The sequence below is a fragment of the Pinus tabuliformis genome, chromosome 4_1, assembly GCF_031772625.1.
Source record: "Pinus tabuliformis cultivar Carrire ecotype Pingquan chromosome 4_1, CPIR1, whole genome shotgun sequence".
In the NCBI taxonomy this organism is placed as follows: domain Eukaryota; kingdom Viridiplantae; phylum Streptophyta; class Pinopsida; order Pinales; family Pinaceae; genus Pinus; species Pinus tabuliformis.
The window spans coordinates 868,091,750-868,111,690 of NC_142303.1; the positions used below are offsets into that span (position 1 = coordinate 868,091,750).

A 19,941-nucleotide genomic window follows, 5' to 3' on the forward strand; every position below is an offset into this window, starting at 1 on the left:
AAAGGGGAAAGGGTCAACAAAGGGCCTTTGAGAGGCTAAATAAGAAGATTAGTTAAGCACTAATTTTGTCACTATTGAACCTGCAACAACCCTTTCAAGTGGATACAAATGTGAGAGGGTATGCTATGTGAGCAATATTCATGCTGAGAGGAAGGCATACATGGTTCCATTGAAAAGTGTTTCATGGGAAAATCCTTAACTACCCTACTTATGACAAGGAACTATATGCCCTAATGCAATCTATGAAGTAGTGGAGGTGTTATTTGATGGGAAAGGAGATTGTAATACTTGTATGAAATAGATCTATGATTTTTTTTTTTTGACATTGGCTATTTTTAGACATTTTAACTAATATTGGATTTAATGCTTATGGTAGCCAGAATGGGAATTATTTGATGATGTAAATATTTTTGTTTTTGACTTAATAAAAAAAATTCTTGGAAATATTCAAGACATAGCAATAGAATTTATAGAAATTCTTGCCATCTTGCGAAAAGTTATTGGTGGTTAAAGTCCACGTGTTGGATCTTCCTTGAAAATCTTGTGGAAATACCTAGAAGAAAAGAAAAAAATATATTGTTATAATGAGAGAGAGATATTATGTTAATCACTTAGTTGGAGAGAAATACTAAGTGGAGTAAAATAAAATAAAAAACAAGAGAGAAATGTGTGCTTCAAAGAAAAATAAAAGAACCTTTTTGAAGAAAATTATAACAAAAAGGCCTAGGCAAAAGGCTCACAGACCTTAAAGCGGGGCATTGCTAAAAATTTAGTAGGAGGAAATCTATAAAATAAACCAGATAGGAACAAAAGAGGTTGTTGTTGATTCCTCAATGCAAGAAGATCTTAGCTAGGGGGGAACTAGTAGAGGTTGTTCATGGTTGGGTGGAACTTGTTTGATTCCTGAATATTTTCTAAGCATTGGTTGATGATTAGCTGTGAACTATGGCTCTATTTGATATTTAATATAGGTTTACTTGTTGTTTTGAACTACTATAAAAGGACAAAGAAGTTACGTTGAATGTTTTTTTAAGCAATTATTGTGCCCACATGTTGATTAAGAATAGTTAAATGATTGAATGCATGCATGAAGATATGATATAATTGGACTCATATTTCACTTTTATATATATATATATATATATATATATATATATATATATATATAAGTTCAAAATAAAAATATCATGATGAATGTGCATAGAGAGATTTTTTTAAAGAACAATGGATCGAGGAAGTATAAATTGAGGAGGTATAAATTGCATGCTTGTGTAAATACCAAATGCATGTCTCTTTTATTGAGTTACAGTACATAAAGAAGAAGAATGGACTGCATATACATGGAAATTCTGTGCATACAAATATATAGACTTACTTATAGTTACTCTTATTTAATTATAGTATTAATTTTAGGATTAGTAAATTTTTGTGTTTATTTATGAAATAAGAAAAAAAGGAATGCAGTAGAACTATTCTAGATCAATAGAATTGTGGTAAAAACTAAAAATTACCATAGGAATTGAATGTGAGTGGAAAAATTTTAATGCGGAGGAACTATGACAGTAATTGTAATACAACTATAATGTTACATAACTATAGTATGGTTGGGGTTGTATGTTATTTCTAAAAATAAAGAAAAGATAGTCATAAAATAAGTGTGCAATCAAGCTGCCGAAATAATTTACTTCTAAAGTAAAATTTGTGCATTAGTATTTGATAAAATAAATGTATGTGAAATAAAATGACACGATGTCACAATACCATTAGCCCATGTGCAAGTTAAACTAGATGGCCAACCCATCAGAAAGTGTTGGAATGTTATCAAACCATAATAGACCTTTGTACACTATGAGAACTAATGTCATTAATTGTAGGAATGAAGGCTAAATTAACTTCAATTCAAGCTAAAATCATTTGACCTTAGTGTGAAATATGGAAATATTTTATATATCTTCTTTGGTCTAATGGACAAAGTATAAGTAAAATTCGAGGCCAAGTGATTGTGGATATATAAATAAACATAGATTCAATATCTGTTATTGTTCAAATTATAGGAAAAAAAAGTATTAAAAAAATTAAAGGATACAGACCACGGAAACCCCAAATGTGGATATAGTAAATACAAACAACATGAGAATAACAAACCATTGAGAATAACAAACCATTCTATTATGTCCAATTTTTACACTTCTTACATAAAATAACTTTAGGGGATCGACTGAATGGTCACACAGAACCCGTGTAAGATAAATTAAATTCTAACTAGATTTCCTCCAACTAGGGTATACGATAAAAAAAAACAAAAAAACACTAAGGAATTTGCAATCCAATCCTTGAGCAAGTGTCATGCCAAGTCATCCAAACAAGAAGAGAAATCCATAAGGCGGTTGCAACCTATGGCAAATGCTCGAAGCAAAGTGTTGAACATCCAAGACCCTAAGTTCTGTCAACCTCAACCATGGGTTATTAAGCACCAAAATCGGAGCGAGTGAATGAATAATGTGACAATTGAAATGCAAATCACGTACACCTAATACCTAAGCTAGAGAAAGTCGCACGAAATTCCCAAATCCTGTGGACCTACCTATTCAAGAAGAGAAAGAGGTAACGTTGTAAGGTTAAAACTAGTAGTATTCAAAATTCATACTACCCATGAACTCAAAAAAATAAAAATAAAAATGATAACTAAAATCTTTCATAGGCAGTGTCGTAGTCATCCCAAAGACCTGAAAGAAGAAACTAAAAAACTAGAGAAGTTAGTATGCAAACAATGGGTGGGAAAAAGCATTCAAGTCCTAGTGACTAGACTCGAAAGCCAAGGACTCGAGCTTAGAAACCCAAATGTATTTCAACTATACTCGACTCTTTAAAAAAATTTCAATATTTGTGGGAAGAAAAATAGATATGAGAACATAATACGGCAGAGGCGTGAAGGAAAATTTATAGACGCGAATATTTGGAGAAACAGGGAAACCCTAGACCGTGGTAGTGACCATATCATTAAATGAATAGGGAGAACATAGGGGGTTTCAAATAAAACATTTTACATGTTTGTCAAGCACGCAAGAAAAGCCCAAATCCTCCGTCCTCAGTATCACGTGTATGCGAAAGAGGTCAGGGTTTTGAAAACACAAATTAACCAAAAATTGAATTTTAAAGGCCAAAAAAGAAATTAGATTATCAAAATAGCTCCTACGTACCTGAGGTCGGGTAGTTGATTGCTTAACGAACTTTCGAGAATAAGCTTCAAATGGTTATATGTAGTAGAAGGATAATGCACCACCTACGACCATAATAAGTATATTAAATAATGGTGACAGGGGAATTCAGTGTCAATCGAATATTACAAAAATCTGAAACTAAACAACATTATAATTACCAGGACAACAATAAACCTATTAGATAGGGACGCCGAACCTCCTTTTTCATTAAAACTCGAGTGGACCATAGATGAATTAAAATCCAATGGCATGACAGTGCAGAAGAAAATAGTCTGAACTTGCAAACAATTTCCCCCAGTTGCAGAGCGACATTCCACTTCACATCGAAAAGGCAAATGAAACCAGACCCACAAAATCGATAGGGAAATGTGACTAGGGTTGGCACCATATTAAATTGAATTATTCGGTCCACAAAGGTGCGTCGTCAGCATTTAAAATTGTACTACATACGTCATGCGATAAAAGCATGATTTAAGTCGTGTGGTCCGTGCTCATTGCACCAACTGGACCATGGTTTAACATAGGGGAGAAGCACTAATTTTAATCACACATGAGAGCCGAAGATTATGAACATACCCTTTACAAGACCTGTGAGTGCTAGGAAGGATATAATTTTTAAGTGACACTTGATATTAAACCATATTTTGTAAGTCATATGCATTGATAGACTTTAATGAGGAATGTTAATATTGTGACAGTTCAAAGGTGTGCATCGATAACGACCCGAAAGGGTATTTTAAATTTAATAAAGAACCATGCTTAGATACACAAAGAATATAAATTCCAAAGAAAAAGCATTAATAATGGATGACGGTATATTGTGGTTAATAATATAACTCCGAAGGGTACAGGACATGATAGTCCATTTGGTAGTAGAGGCAAGCATTTAAGAAGGATGGTGGATAGAAATGATGTTAGAGAGCAAATAAATATAGCTAACAATTATTAATTGTTTTCTGGGTGATGGTATCAGAGATATAGGTTCAACTTTGAGACCTATAGGCCATCTCACAGCTGTATGATAAAAAATAGCATTTTCTAGATAGAAGACGAATAGTCACCTTCTACAATATAATTATTGTAAGGAGTAAAATACTTGAAAATTGAAACTACCTAGTAGTAAAACAATTCTTGAATAGGTTGAAGAAGAGAGATATCAATAATTTGATATTTGTTATTGCTATAAATAAATCATGGAAATTGTATTATTAGAAAACATTAGGTCCAACTGTATAAAACCAATTGTATTAAGAGCTCAAGTATATATATATATATATATATATATATATATATATATATATCCTAAAAGACCCTTAGTAGGGTGAGATGCAATAAGAAAGTAAATTGATAAGAGAGGCAGTAATAGATACACTTTTAAATTAAATAGACTCAACGAAATGGTATGATATGAGAGCATGAGGCATGAGCTAGTGAAAACTATTCCAAAAGGAGAAATGTCTCTCTTTTAATCTAACAATTATACCAAGAAAATAGAAAAATAAAGTATTGGTATATATACTCATTTTGATCTAAAGAGAATGCAATACCATCATGTAGTAGTTGAGATATGCAATGAGTGTATTGAGATTGTCTAAGGACTATGTACTTATCTTTGGTATCAATTAATACAAACTCAATAATGCAACAATAAAGTTACTCCATATACAAACCAACTATAGAGGAGAGACAACCTCTTTAAGCCATTCTAAGTTTTCAGATTAGATGAGTAAAGTGTATAGAAATAGAAGAAGTGGTCCTAGTCCTACCTCTAAATGTAATGATATTACAAATAACAATCGAATTAAGGTTATTGTAGGAAGTTTGAGGAAGGTAATATAGTTTGGTAATAATATCTTACTAAATAATAGAAGTATTATAGACACAATATGAGGAAATGGAAAAGAAAAATACCCAACAAAGATTAAGGGAAAAGAAAGGTTTAAAAAAAGATCATTTTCTACAAAAGGAAGTACCTGTGTATAGAAGTTGGAAATGATTGAAGGCCTATTATTGTATACAAATTTCTATTGTAATAGATTGCTCTATATGAAGAAAAAAGGGAAATATGAATATAGTGAGAATTTATCTTCTCACTACTTTGTTAGACAAAATAGTTTATGGGATTTAAAAAGAAGTTATCATCTCACATGCTTTATAGTGAAGGAACTCATCTAAGAAATATGATCTCTTATATGTTAAATACAAGTCTTACACAAATAGGTGATGTTAATGGCAGATTGGTTGGGATAGAGAGAGACGTGGCAAGAAACATAGGAATAGTCAGTCGCAACTACTGCATAGAAAAGGATGTGAGGTATACATTGCCTTGAATATATATATATATATATATATATATATATATATATATATATATATATATAGATATATATATATATATATCATCAAATTGTTATCAAGAATTTTATGTGCGAATGAGAAAAGGAAAAAAAAAATCATACATGAATGTTACATTAAGTTCTTCTATAATTCTTTGTAGATGAAGTAAGTTGTGGCATAACTCTGGTTATAAAGAATATTTTAGCAGATGAAAAACCTATTCAGAATGGTTACCTCTTAAATACCTAATCGCAAGTGTAAAGATCAATTTATTTTTCATTCTTTACTTGGTAGGGAATCTTAGAATATAGATTATGGAAAGGAAAATGTAATATCAAATGTTGGCATTATGATACAAGTGTTGTGCTTGATGGAAACTAACTCACACGTCAGTTCAGATTTTTTTTTTCCATAGAAAAAACCAACCTTCTATTAAAAAAGGGTTACATATAATATGCAAGCAATTCGAAGAGACTTAAATCCACCAGAGAACGGGGAAAGTCTCAGCCGGCTGCCAAAACCAGCTCGCTGTGTAAAACTCTTAGCAAGCCAAAACATGAAGGACTACTCCTCCAGAAAAACACACGCTTCCCGGGAACATATTCACGCAAGAAAAAAATGCAGAGAGATCAGAATAAATACATTGACCTCGAGAATCCACAGTGAACACTTGAAGGATTCTCGCACGGCTGAAAAGTAAAGAAGAGAGAGCAGCTTCCCGGGCCTCCACGATTAAGGAAAACAACCCAAGAAACCGGAAGAAAATCTACAGCAAGGTAAGGAGCAAAAAACATAACAGATCCAGACAAATTATATACAAAGACTGAAGAACTGATGAAAAAGAATTTTAAACAAAGATGGGCTGTTCGACAGATCGAACCACCCCATTTTCATCCTCCGAGACAGACCACGACCCCATCTCGAGCTCAACACCTGCTTTGGAAAGTCGGTCCGCGTTTAAATTCCTTTCACGAAAGATATGACTGAGGGAGATCTCCATGAAACGACTCCTGAGGCGAGAAACTTCTTTAAACAGGGGAATCAGAGTAAGATTGCTACAGTGCTGAGCCCCATTAAACCACTTGAGGCGAGAAACTTCTTTAAATAGGGGAATTAGAGTAAGATTGCTGCATCGCTGAGCCCCATTAAACCACTTCACAACATTCATTGAGTCCCTGAAAATCTGAGCTTCTCTCACATTTCTAAGAATAAGCCAGCAAAGAAGGAGATGTAAGGCTTTCAATTCTGCAAAATTATTGGAGCCCTGTCCCAGGCCTATTGAAGCTTTAACAACCTTCTCCTTTGAAAAGTGGATGATCAAGCCTGCCCCGCAACGGCCATTAATATCCGAGGCCCCGTCAAAGTAAGCCCACGGCATAGAATATCTGATGGATTCTTGACAAACAGCTCTAGAAGTAGAAAGAGCTTGAGGAACAGGAATACTTTCATAAATGGCAGCTCCTTCTGCGGCGAGTCTTCCAATAGGGAAGACAGAATCCTTGAAGATAACTTGATTTCTAGCAAGCCAAGTCCCCCAGGTGATGAGTAACGGAATGGTTCTTTCTCTTTCATTTGAAGATTCGTTCCACCACCTCTGCCAGGCATCTAAGAGCCCCTGCCCTTCCCACCTAAAAGGAACATTTATCAATCTTAACATTTCAGCCCATAGGCTGGAATTAAATGGGCAAAGGAGGAATAGATGTTGAACTGATTCGACGTTGTCTTTACACAGGGGGCACCTACCAGGACCAATCCTACCTCTTCTTTGAAGAAAATCCCAGGTAGGAACTTTCTGGAGTAGGACACACCAGAAGAACAATTTTGATTTAGCTGGCCCTTTTAACTTCCATAACGATTTAGCCCACCAATCCGGATTCTCCCAACCATTTTGAGACATCATCCATTTGTATCCCGACTTTGGAGAATAAAAACCATTCTGAGCAAAAACCCATTTAAGCTCATCCGGGGAATCAGAAAGCCTGACTGAGGAATTGAGGAGGTCCCTTGTATACCAGTCCCATTCCTCCAACCTATCATCGTTCAAATTTAAATCTCTTCCCTGTAACCACCCTTGACTCCAGATGGTGGAAGCCCGAGGATCAGCCACCTGATTTAAAGTGTATAGACCCCTATCTTTTAAAGCCGATACCAACCCCTGAGATAGAGAAAATATCTCTGAACAGCCTATCCAAGGATCTCTACCCAATCTGATCTGAGTTCCATCTCCCACACTCCAAGTCAATCCCTTCTCTATGATATTAACAGAAGCAACCACTGCTTTCCAGACCACCGAGGAATTTTTGGAGGACTTTTGCGGCAGTCTGATCCAATCTAGCATTGATAGAGGATCAATATATTTCCTTTTAGACACAGAGGTCCACAGATTCTCAGTGGAAATGAGCCTCCAAGCTAACTTTGCTGCAAGAGATTGGGAAAAACAAGCGAGGTTTTTAATACCCCAGCCTCCCCACTCTTTAGGACGAGCTATTTTGTCCCACGTGATCCACGGGATAACTCTCTCAAACTTGGACCCCGCCCACAGAAATCTGCTGCATAATTTCTCTATTGAGTTTAAAATTCCTTTGGGAACCCATGTCAGGCTAGCCCAGTAGACTAGGATTGCCATCAGAACAGATTTAATTAAAACAAGCCTGCCAGCCCTGGAAAGCCACTTGTAACTCCAATGTTTCAGTTTGGATTCCAGTTTTGCAAGGATCCAATGCCAATCTTTTATCCTGTAATTGTCGGGCTTCAGAAAGAACCCCAGATATTTAAAGGAATCCTCCAGCGATTTGACTTCAAAGTTCAGGACCAATTCCACTCTGCGCACCAGCTCTCTAGACAGACCTGAGCAAGTAAGTGTAGATTTTCTCTCATTTATGCAAAGACCAGTAGACTTCAGAAAGAGGTCCAATATCCTCTTGAGCGTCCTATAGTCCTCGAGGCTACCATTGCTGAAGAGGATTATATCATCCACGAAGAGGAGGTGAGTGACACAGAAATCTTGAGCAACTTCGATTCCTTTGAGAGTCCCCTATCTTTTAGCTTCATGGATCAAGATACTGATACCATCTACTACCAACAAAAACAAAAGGGGAGAGAGTGGGCAGCCTTGGTGTAGGCCACATTCAGGGCAAAAAAAATTGGAGGCTGCACCGTTAATCAGGACAGCTATGGATGAAGATGAAACACAGCTCATAATCCATATTACAAATTCATATCTGAACCCCAGATGAGTTAACAAAAGTCTAAGGTACAGCCAGCTGATTCCTTCATAAGCCTTAGATAAATCACTTTTCACAACGACTCTATTTTTCTTCCCATCTTTAAGACTGTGAAGCGTTTCTTGAGCTACTCCAACAGCTTCATGAATTTGCCTGCCGTCTAGGAAGCCAAATTGCTCTGTGGAAATGTTTCTAGAAAGGAAGGTTTTTAGCCTGACAGTAATAATTTTATCGATAATTTTGTAAAAACAAGTACACAAAGAAATAGGCCTAAAATTGCCGAAAGAAACTAGAAGATATGATTTGGGAATGAGTGCTAGAAAAGTGGCATTGAAGGGTTGATAGATAGAACCTGAACGCCTGGAATCTTCCATGACAGCCACTAACTCATCTCCAATGAATTCAAAGAAATGCTGGAAGAATTCGGCAGTCCAGCCATCCAGACCGGGGCTTTTGTCCCTTTGCATTGATTTAATGATGCTTTCAACCTCCTCTTTGGAAATAGGTGCCATGAGGGAATCATTATCTTCCTCCTCTATGAATCTTGGAAAAATTTGGGCAACCCTAATAACTTCTGCAATAGAAACTTCATCTCAAGCTTCAAAAATATTCTTGAAATAATTGACCCCCTCTGAGGCCAAATCTTCGAAAGAACGTGCTATTTCACTGTTGTCTTTCTTCATTTCCCATATTGTATTGGAGTTTTTTCTCCCTTTGGCATAATTCTGAAAAAACTTGGAATTTTCATCGCCTGCCTACAACCAAATTGCTCTTCTTTTTAAATGCCAGCTTTGCTCCCCGAGCTGAAGAATTCTCCTTCTTTCCATCTCCAACTCATGAACTCTAGTCCGAGACTCTACTGTACCATAGCCATTTCCATCTGGATCTTCAAGGAGGAAGAGTTAAGAGTTAACAACATTCATGGATTCTTCTTCCTCCAGCTTCTTTTGGAGAGCCTAATGTTTTGAGGCAGCCTTCATCCTTACTAAATTGTCCATAAAAACCTGACTTCGATTCTCACCTTCATTGGAAACATCTTTCTTCCAAGTGTTATGGAAAAGACTAGTGTATGAGGCATCCAAAAGCCAAGAAGAATTAAATTTAAAGGGAGTACCAGGTTTAGTAAGATCTCCCTTCACTTCCAGGAAGACAGGTAAGTGATCTGAGAGACCACCATCCCCAACCCAATGTCTGAACGCCTGTAAATTCTCAGCCAGCGAATCACTTATCAAGAATCGATCTAGTTTCTTCCCGATCCAATCATCTCCTATTCTGTGATTCCTCCATGTGGGTCACAACTTTAAAGGGGCAACATCCACCAGGGGAGAAGAGGCCAATTTATGTTGGAAGAACTCAGAAAGAGGATCTGCTCTGGCATTGACCCCCCAAGATTCAGTCAATCCCAGAGAAAAATTGAGGTCTCCGCCAATAATAAGATTTGGGTGCGCCAGGAAAGACTTTGCGAAGAAGGAGTTCCAGAACTTCTCCCGCTCCAAGACAGGACCATAGATATTGAGGAAAAGTAAGGGAATGCATAGTTCATTGGAGAAAAGTTCCACAGCCAAAACGTTTTCTGATCCCCAAGAGGAGATCTCACGCACCACCTTCACGTTAAAACCCAGAACCACACCTCCCGAGTGTCCATTCGCATCAATTGCATGAAAACTCCAACCCGGCAGAAGCTTATAAAGACAGCCTGAAATTTCTTCCCCCTTCCCAAGAGTTTCTTGGAGAAGAATAATATCAGGTTTGTTGGACCTGACCAATTCCTTCAGAGCTAGTTTTTTGGGTAGACTAGCTAGACCCCTGCAATTGTAGGATAAAATGATCATCTAGAACTCTCAGGGGGTGACTGCTTTGCTCTAAGCACCCCTGGCAGAGACATCTGTTTCCCTCCAGCAATATCAATGACAACCTTCAACTGTGCCTTCAACAAATTTGATTTCCTTCCTCTTAGCTTTCTCGTACCTATTGACCCCTCATCCAACTCTAGACCACCTACAACTGGGCCTTTCCCTTTCCTGGTGGCTAGAGGTCTTAGGTTGTAGTGGGGTTCATGGCCTCCAACTCCAGGAGGAAGAGAAGAGACGTGAACCATGGGGACAGAGAACTGAATAGGAGAAGATGGGATTGTCATTATAACACTATCTAATGGGGCTAGTCCCATCTTCAGATCTGGCATATCATTTGAGAGTTGTCTGACCGGACCCACCTCATCACAGCAAGAACTAGGTAGAGCATTAGAAGAGCGAAAGGAAGAGGATTGAGGAAGGAGTGAACAAGCCTGGATCGATCCATCGATTACAGGGACTGCTGAGATACCAAAAGAAGAAGGCGGAAATGATATAGATACACTAGCTGCCACCCCAGGCTGTTCATTTCCAATTTCCCCCACATGCTCTAGACCCAACTCCTGAACGCTTGCCAGAGCTTCGAACTCCTTGATCTGAGCCTCTTCCTTCTGAGTGATTACCTTCTTATTTTTCTTTTCCTCCAGATTATTCCCATTTTTCCTCTGCCTTCGACGACGACGATGTCCAAGAGGGCACTCTCGGGCCAGATGTCCATAAACATGACAGCAATGACATCTAAAAGGGAGGTTTTCATAGTCCAGGGTCTGGATAAACTCTAGACCATGATACTTCAGGAGCATAGCATCTGCCAAACCTTCTCTGGGATTTAAACTTACCAAAAGGTAGGCAGCGCTCCAATCATGAGTGTGTAAATAAGTTTTGTCTGTGTCGAGAAACTTACCTAGAGTATTTCTGATTGAAGAGAAGGCCGAGTCAGTCCAGAATTGAATAGGAAGACCCGGTAATTTGACCCAGACTGGAAACTCCTCCGTTTTTTCTTTCTGGGCATCGAAAAGGGGCGACCATTTCCTGAATAAGATAGGCCTCTTCCCTAGACTCCAGTGCTTTTCCAACACACATTCGACATGCTCCTTTTTTGCAAACCGAATACAAAACCAGCCTCTGTCAAGAATCTTGATCTATTCTGGCTGACCCGGAGCATCTTTCCATTCAGCCTGAGCCCATTCCTTGATGAAGGCAACCAAAAACTTTCTGCCACAGACTCTGCCAACTAAGAAGGTTTATGAGGCTTCCAGCACCCGGTCTATATGGATATCCACTCCAAAAACACAGCTATGCCTCTCCTCCTTTTTCTTGAATAGTTTGGACTTCTTCCTCTTTCCACCCACTACCTCCATCTTGGCTTCTCCCTCTGCTGCCTCAAACAGCTCAGAACACCTTTCAGATGGAAGAATGTTGCCTTCATTTAACTCCACGGCCATCCTAGTTACCCCAATAGCCGAAACTGAGACCTGGCTTTGTTTTTGTCCCTCTTCTCCAGATCCGTTCGACTCCCCTCCAGCCTCTTCTATGGACATGGACCTTGTTAAGCTGGGAAACATTCCTTTCAGCATCAGATTTTTTCCCAGATATCCGTTCAAGGGCATCTTTTTTCCCTACTCCTGCTTCCACTGCCTTATCCAAGATACCTGACTTCACTGCCTTCTTCGGAAAATAATATAGCAGGTTTTCCTCGGACACATCATGTCCCCAACAGGTAAGGAGATCTTCAAACGCAGGTTCTATATCCACCGACTCACTTTCGTGATGCCACTCCCGCGCTTCACAAAGACCGGACTCCATTCACGACGAAATGATAGCAATCAGCTACAGACTCTAGAGGCTTCGGACCAATAGCAACCAACTCCTGAAACTCATCCATGGCTGCCAAGAACCATCGCATAGGAAACCAGTTCAAAAAACCCCTGTTCATCCATGGGCACCTTGTATTTACTTGGAAAAATCTTCATCGTCAGTTTAGATTTGATAAAAGGCAACTCACATTGTAACAGGTCAATTCAGAGGTAACAGGAAATTGGTACAAAAGATCAGGAAGTTAGAACGAGGGTCTACTAATCAGAATCAAGATGTTGAAGGAAAAGGATGTTGCAAGCTGTATACACAAGTTCACTTTGACAAAGAACCGTATACACGCGAGCTAACAGAACAAAAAGAGTGTATACGTATGCACGCATTTTCACAAGAGGAAAAGCGCGTATAGGTTGGAAAATCAAGGAAATTCAAGATTAAAGAATACCAAGGGTCACTACCATGGTATTATCCCACAATATTGTGTGGATAGATGGTTATTTGATCCTGTCCAAGAATAACACAGGCTCTAAGTGTTGTTTTGGTCCGAGGTATTGAGGAAGTCCAAAAACTATATAAGGAGGAGAAGATCAAAGGACCGGGTGTGCAAGTGAAAGGGCTTCTCAGGAATACTTATATCTGAAGTATATTTTATGTTGCAAGGGCTATGATTATGATATGATATGAAATATTTTGTGCACCTTGGATACAATGCTAGATCAGGATGATGAGACCTAAAATTACTTATCATTGTATGATCTGATATTGGTTGGACTAGATCTGATTGCTTACACATGTTTTATTCTTTAAATGTCATGATAAGGGAATGTATAAAGTCTGGAATAGCAGCGAAGTTGTAAGTTGATATTTCCATATCTATATGTTGGTTTGCTTTGGTAAAGGCACACATACATGCAGCTTCGACTCTTCCAAGTAGTGTATGAAAAAGAAAATCCTGTTGTTTAGAAATAATTGATCTATCTGATCAATGATGTTGTTTTATTGTTGCTTGTCAATGAAGTCTTCTTAGATCTGAAATTAAAACTGAATGCATAAGGAGTTTGTGTCTCATTGATTGATTGATTAAGTGAGAAGGGTTATCTTTGCTATTGATTGTCTAGACCTTTGTAAATTGATAGTAGATGTTCAAAATATTACTGGTTGGTATAGATTTGATTCAGAAGTTTTTATGATTTAGTAGTCCAGAGGTATACACAATTTTTGTTAAAGGAATTAGTATATACATGCAGGTTGGGTTCATTAAAGTTGTGTATACATTCTTATGTATGATTTTTGAGGTTGCAACTAGTTTTGGATGTTGATGCAGGTTTCTAGATTTAGCACAGTGTTCTGGTGACAATGATCTGACTGTTCATATTGACTCGTTGTTAGTTGATACAGTTATTTTTATAGAGTTTGAGCTTCATTGTTTCTGATGGGTCCAGTGTGAAAATTTTATGAAGTGAGGCCTTCATATTATTTTGTTGTGTACCAATAGCATCGAGTCTGAAAATTAATGAAACGTGATCCCTAGAGGAAGAGATAAGGTTGTTGCCTTTTGTAGGCCGACGCCTACATACTAGTAATCATATCGGCTAGTACAAGAGCTAGTGGGTTGTATCTCCCTTCTAGTAGAAGATGGAAAACAAGAGAAGAATGTAGCCTTCTACAGGTGGGTGCCTGCCTACTGGTATGAGTCTGCACCAATACAAAATTGTAAATCGATTTCCTTTACATTAGAAAGACAAAGATGACAACAACAGGTGGTTTTTCTCCCGTATTGGGTTTCCACCTTAAATCTTGGTGTTCATGTGTGTTACTTATGTGTGATGGTTTATTATGTTATTACTACACATAGTTACTGTATAATAAGATACTCATGCACTGATTAAAGATCAACACACGATAAATTAACTAAATCATAAGTTCTCTCAGTATACGTTGATTTATTTAATCACAGTAGCGTGCAAAAGGAAATTCACTTCACTGAAGTAGTGTATATAAATCTTACTGGGAAATGAAAGATTGGTAATTTGTAAATACTAATTCACACCCCCCCAGTATCATTTCCAATAATTGGTATCGGAGGAGGTCCTTCAGAAGAAGCTTGATTGCTTGAAGGGAGATCTTTTAAGATGAAAAATCACGAAGGCATGGGATCTATCAGACCGCCAATATTCAATGGGAACAACTTGGTATATTGGAAAATAAGAACCAGAGCTTATCTTTAGTTTCTTAGAGCCCATGTTTAGGAAATTTTCGAAGGAGGATACCAATTTCTAGCAGCAATAGCTACATATACAACAGGTAAGAAGTTATATGAAATGAATGCCAAAGTAGTCAACACTTTATTGGGAAGTTTGTGAGAATCACAATTTGTCAAAGTCATGCAACTCAAGACAACCAAAGATATATGGGACAAAATCATTCAGAGCTATAAAGGAGACTCCCAAGTAAAACTTGCTAAGCTCCAAACTCTTAGAACTCAATATGAAACTCTTAAGATGCATAGTGATGAAAGTATTGCTAGTTACTTTTTGTGTGTAGATGAGATTGTTAATTTCATGAAGAATCTGGGTGAAGAGATAAAGGAGGCTACTTTAGTAGAGAAAATTTTGAGATCCTTGTCTTCTAAATTTGAGTCAAAAGTATTTGCCATAGAAGAAAGGTAGGATCTTCAATATATTACTATGGTTCAACTTCATGGAATTCTATCTACCTTTGAAAGTGGGAAAGGAGGTCCATCAAATATGAGAGAAGCCGCTTTCAAAACTTAAGCTAAAGGAAAAGAAAACGAAGAGCACAATGAATCATGATATATTTCAGAAGAAGAAGATGAGGTAAAATTTGTCGAGAAGCTTCAAGCGGGCTCTAGAAGATTTAGAGGTAAGCGACCATTCAAATGATTTGCTTGTGGTAGAGTTGCCCATTATGCTGCAAAATGTCCTCATAAAGATAATCATGAAAAAGGAAAGGAATCTGCAAAAGGCCATAGAAAATAGGTTTTTAATAGAAGAAGTTACTATACTCATGAAGACAGTGATGGATTTTCTAATAGTGATGAAGATGAAACTGAAAAATATTATAAGTTACTCATGTATTTTGAAAGTGATGATTTCTTGGATGCCTTAGAAGAGGAAGAATTTCTTGAAGAAATCACTAAACTCGAAATCTATTCAGAAGAAAAGAATATTATCATAGACACGTTGACACATCAACCCACTCAAAGAGAAAAGAGCAACGAAAAACTAGAATGTGAAGTTGTGGGACTAAGAAAAGAACTTGAGAAGACAAAATCTCTTAATCTTACATTTGCTAAATAATTAGAAACTTTGAATGAAATCATCAAGGTTCAACATTCTCCTCTTATAAAGACAATTCTTGGATATACTGAAGAATAATCCCAATCACAAAAGCCATCAGCCTCCACCAAAAGCTATCTTGATGCAACAAAGGCCAGTGAACAATATGTCAATCGTCATCAAAAGCCTAAAAGTACTCATCAGGTAAATCATGCTCAATTTACTCCAAGTGTGAACATCAATAGAAGCATCAACCAAAAGGTAAACAATACCAAAAGATTTTATGATCACAGAAACTTGTTGAATGGAAAATCTTTTACATGCCATAACTTTGGGTAGAAGGTTGTTCAATGTGTTTCTTACAAAACTGTCATGACTCGAGAAGTGTTAAATCAAAGAAGTGTAACAGGAATCAAGAAAAGTTCTTATAATAACTTTTCTTCTCTTGAAGATGAAATTGAATGTTCATTTTGTAATAAATTTGGTCATGAGGAATCTGAATGGAAGAGAAAATTTCGGCCAACACTTCAAAAGGAGAAAACATCATCAAATTCCATGGTATGGAAAAAGAAGGAATTTCAATCAAAAATATGTGTCATAGCTCTATTTGTAGAAGGACATGAGAATCAATAGTATATTGATAGCGAATGCTGTAAACACATGATAGGTGATAAAGAGAAACTGCATTCATATAATGCTTTAGAAAAGGAAAAGAATGTCTCCTTTGGAAATGACACACCTGCTGTCATTAAAGGTAAAGGTTCTATTTATTTGAAAGAAAATGTTAAAGTTGGAAATGTCATGTATGTTGATGGTTTAAAAAATAACTTTTTGAGTGTCAGTCAAATTTGTGATCAAGGAAATGAAGTTGTGGTTCGATCAAACAGATGTGTGGTTTGTGAGATTGATAAAGGAAAGATTGTAATCAAAGGTACAAGAAATCCAAACAATCTATACATACTGAAAGGAGGACAACAACAATTCTATCTAAGCAAAATAGATGAAAACTGGTTATGGCACAGAAGATTGGGTCATCCAAGCTTTTCTCAAATATGAAAAGCATACAAGCCCAAGGTGGTTTGTGATCTTCCATATATCAGCATCCCAAGAAATACCATATGCAAACCATGTCAAGTTGATAAGAAAACCAGAGTTCATTTCAGTGAAAAAGAAGGATCAACAAGTGAGCCTTTTGAACTCATCCATACTCACTTGTGTGGACCAACAAAAAAAAACTCACCTCGTGGAGAAGAATACTTTATTTTATTCCTTAATGATTTCTCTAGAATGTGTTGGATATGTCTAATAAAGCATAAAGATTAAGTATTTGAAAAGTTTAAATCCTTCAAAGCTTTAGTTGAAAATGAATCTGATCGAAAAATCAAATGTCTCATATTTGATTGGGGGCAGAATTCATACCAGATGAATCTTTCTATTTTAGTGAACAACATGTAATAAAAAGGTAGTTCTCTATTGCCATAACTCCTCAACAAAATAGGGTAGTGGAAATAATGAACAAAATAGTTCAACAAATGGCTCAAGCTATGCTTGCTGAATCTGGAAATCTTGCCACCTTCTAGGGTGAAGCTGCATTTACTATTGTGACTATTCTCAACAAAGCTAATGTTTGGGTAAATATTGATCAAATGCCATATGAACTTTGGTATTGTAAGCCTCCTACTGTAAAACACTTTAGAGTTTTTGGAAGCAAATGTTTCATAAAAAAGATTGATGAAAAAATTGGTAAGTTTGAACCCAGAGCAGACAAAAGAATTCTTCTTGGTTATTCATCTAGAAGTAGAGGATACAAACGTTATAATAAGATACTTCGAAAAATTGTTGAATGCATTGATGTAGCAATTGATGAAGCATTCAGAAATCCAAAACAGACAAAGGATGCTGATAATGAGGAAGACGGTGAATGTTTTCATGTATCAAATCAGAATGATATAGAGGAAGAAAGCAATGAAGCATCAGAAGGAGACACAACTAAGAGGGAAGAAACTCCATCCAGGTATGTTCAAAAGAATCATCCAGAATATCAAACCCTAGGAGAAAAAGGGTCTGGAGTACAGACAAGAAGACATCTTGCAGGAACTTCCAATTATCTAACATTGCCATCTTCCATAGAACCACAGAATGTTAATGAAGCTAACAAAGTTGAATGTTGGGTTAAGGCAATGAATGAAGAACTTGACCAAATTGAAAAGAATGATACTTGGGAACTAGTTCCTAGACCTCTTGATAAAAATGTTATAGGAACAAAATGGATATTCAAGAATAAATTGAACGAAAATGGAAAGGTTATTAGAAACATAGCAAGACTTGTATGTAAAGGGTATGCTCAATAAGAAGGTATATACTTTGAAGAAACAATTGCACCTGTTACCAGACTCGAAGCCGTAAGAATGTTTCTTTCTCTTTCAAGTTTTCAGAAATTCAAAGTGTATCAAATGAATGTAAAATCTGCATTTCTTAATGGAGAGTTAGAAGACGAAGTCCATATTGAACAACTAGAAGGATTCATTCTTGGAAATGATGCAAAGCTTGTATGCAAGCTCAAAAAGGCTCTTTGTGGACTGAAACAAACTGCAAGGGCTTGGTATTATCACCTTGACAAATATATAAAACAACAAGGGTTCACAAAAGGATTCGTGGACAACAACTTATACACCAAGATTGAGAATTATAAACTACTAATTATTGTTGTTTATCTTGACGATATCATCTTTGGTAGCAATGAAGAATCTATGAGTCAGAGCTTTTCTTCAATTATGTAGCAAGAATTTGAAATGTCCTTACTTGGTGAACTTACTTATTTTCTTGGTCTACAAATACAACAAACGAATGATGTTATATTTCTTTCACAAACTAAATATCTCAAGTAGATTCTAAAGAAGTACAGAATGGAAGATTTTAAACCGGTATATACTCCAATGGTAACAAGATGCAGTCTCAGTTCTAACGATGAATCAGCTACAGTGAATCAACCAACATACAAATCTATGATTGGAAGTCTGATCTATCTAACGGGTAACAAACCTGATATCATGCATGCAATAGGAATTGTAGGAATATTCCAAGCAAATCCAAAGGAATCGCATCTTCAGGCTGTAAAAAGAATATTCAAATATCGTCAAGGAAATCAAGACTTTGGTCTATGGTATCCTAAAGATATAGACCTTACTCTTCATGCATATATAGATGCAAATTGGGAAGGAAATGTTTATAGTCAAAAAAGCACCAGTGGAAGTGCATTCTATATGGGATGATGATTAGTATCTTGGTTCAACAAGAAATAAAGTTCGATTGCCTTATCTGTAGCTGAAGTAGAATATGTGGCCTCCGCATCTAGTTGCACACAACTACTCTAGATGATGCAAACATTGCAAGATATTCAAATCACATGTTCCCAACCCATCTCCATTTTCTGTGACAATACAAGTGCCATCAGCATTTCAAAAAATCTTGTCATGCACTCCATGACCAAGCAAATACCCATTAAGTACCATTTTCTACGAGAACAAGTGCTTGAACAAAAGGATAAATTGGAGTATGTTCCCTCCAAAGAATAGGTTGTTGATATATTTACCAAACTGCTTCCTAGAGAAACATTTGAATATCTCAGAAAAAAAATTGGGGGTAGTTTTCGCATCATCCTGCTCTTAAATACAATTTTCAAAAGAAGGTTCCTATATGCAGGTTTCATGAAGGATAGTTGCGTATATATGTGAGTTTCTATGGCTGGACAAGCATATCTATTTCTCTAATAGAAAAATAGTGGCACTGGTTCAGGGGGAGCATTAGCCTTCACAAACATTCTGCATTGTTGGAATTGTGGTTGCTGATTTTAGCTATGGTTTCAGATATTCATTATTGCGTAGGTCATGTAAAGATCTAGGGTGTAATATGTCACCTTCTGTCATAGTCTATTTTCGAATAAGTCATATTGGACATATGATGTAATTTGTTTCCCCACTATGCATGGGAAGGATGATGTAATGATTGTTATATTTCAGCTATGTATAAACAATTGGTATATCCCCAGTTAGTTTGGTGGATGAGTCAAATTTGGTTGGGTGATTGATGTATGTATGAGTCATTGGTGATAGAAAGGTCATACTCACATAGTTGAGTTATAGAGTCATGTTATTCTTTTGAAAAGTATGTCTGCACACTCGGCGTGTACTCAGGG

At 36.8% G+C, this 19,941-nt stretch overlaps 1 protein-coding gene across 1 annotated transcript; it reads right to left on the bottom strand.

The window, feature by feature from the left end:
* Positions 1 to 6,405: 6,405 nt before the first annotated feature.
* On the bottom strand, positions 6,406 to 10,614 carry LOC149178950 (uncharacterized). The gene is made up of 5 exons (XM_089422294.1): positions 10,102 to 10,614; positions 9,897 to 9,981; positions 9,135 to 9,356; positions 8,770 to 8,960; positions 6,406 to 8,592 (listed from the first exon to the last, which is right to left on the bottom strand). The coding sequence occupies exons 1-5, from the start codon at positions 10,612 to 10,614 to the stop codon at positions 6,406 to 6,408; spliced, it is 3,198 nt and encodes a 1,065-aa protein (XP_089278420.1).
* Between the last annotated feature and the right edge of the window lie 9,327 nt (positions 10,615 to 19,941).

What these genes read in the sequence shown, in the direction of transcription:
- LOC149178950 (XM_089422294.1), bottom strand. Translation starts at nt 10,614, where the DNA reads ATGATCATTTTATCCTACAATTGCAGGGGTCTAGCTAGTCTACCCAAA. An exon ending in GGAAGATTCCAGGCGTTCAG is followed by an intron (nt 8,961 to 9,134) that starts GTTCTATCTATC and finishes ACATTTCCACAG; the next exon opens with AGCAATTTGGCTTCCTAGAC. An exon ending in TGGGGTTCAGATATGAATTT is followed by an intron (nt 8,593 to 8,769) that starts GTAATATGGATT and finishes GCTAAAAGATAG; the next exon opens with GGGACTCTCAAAGGAATCGA.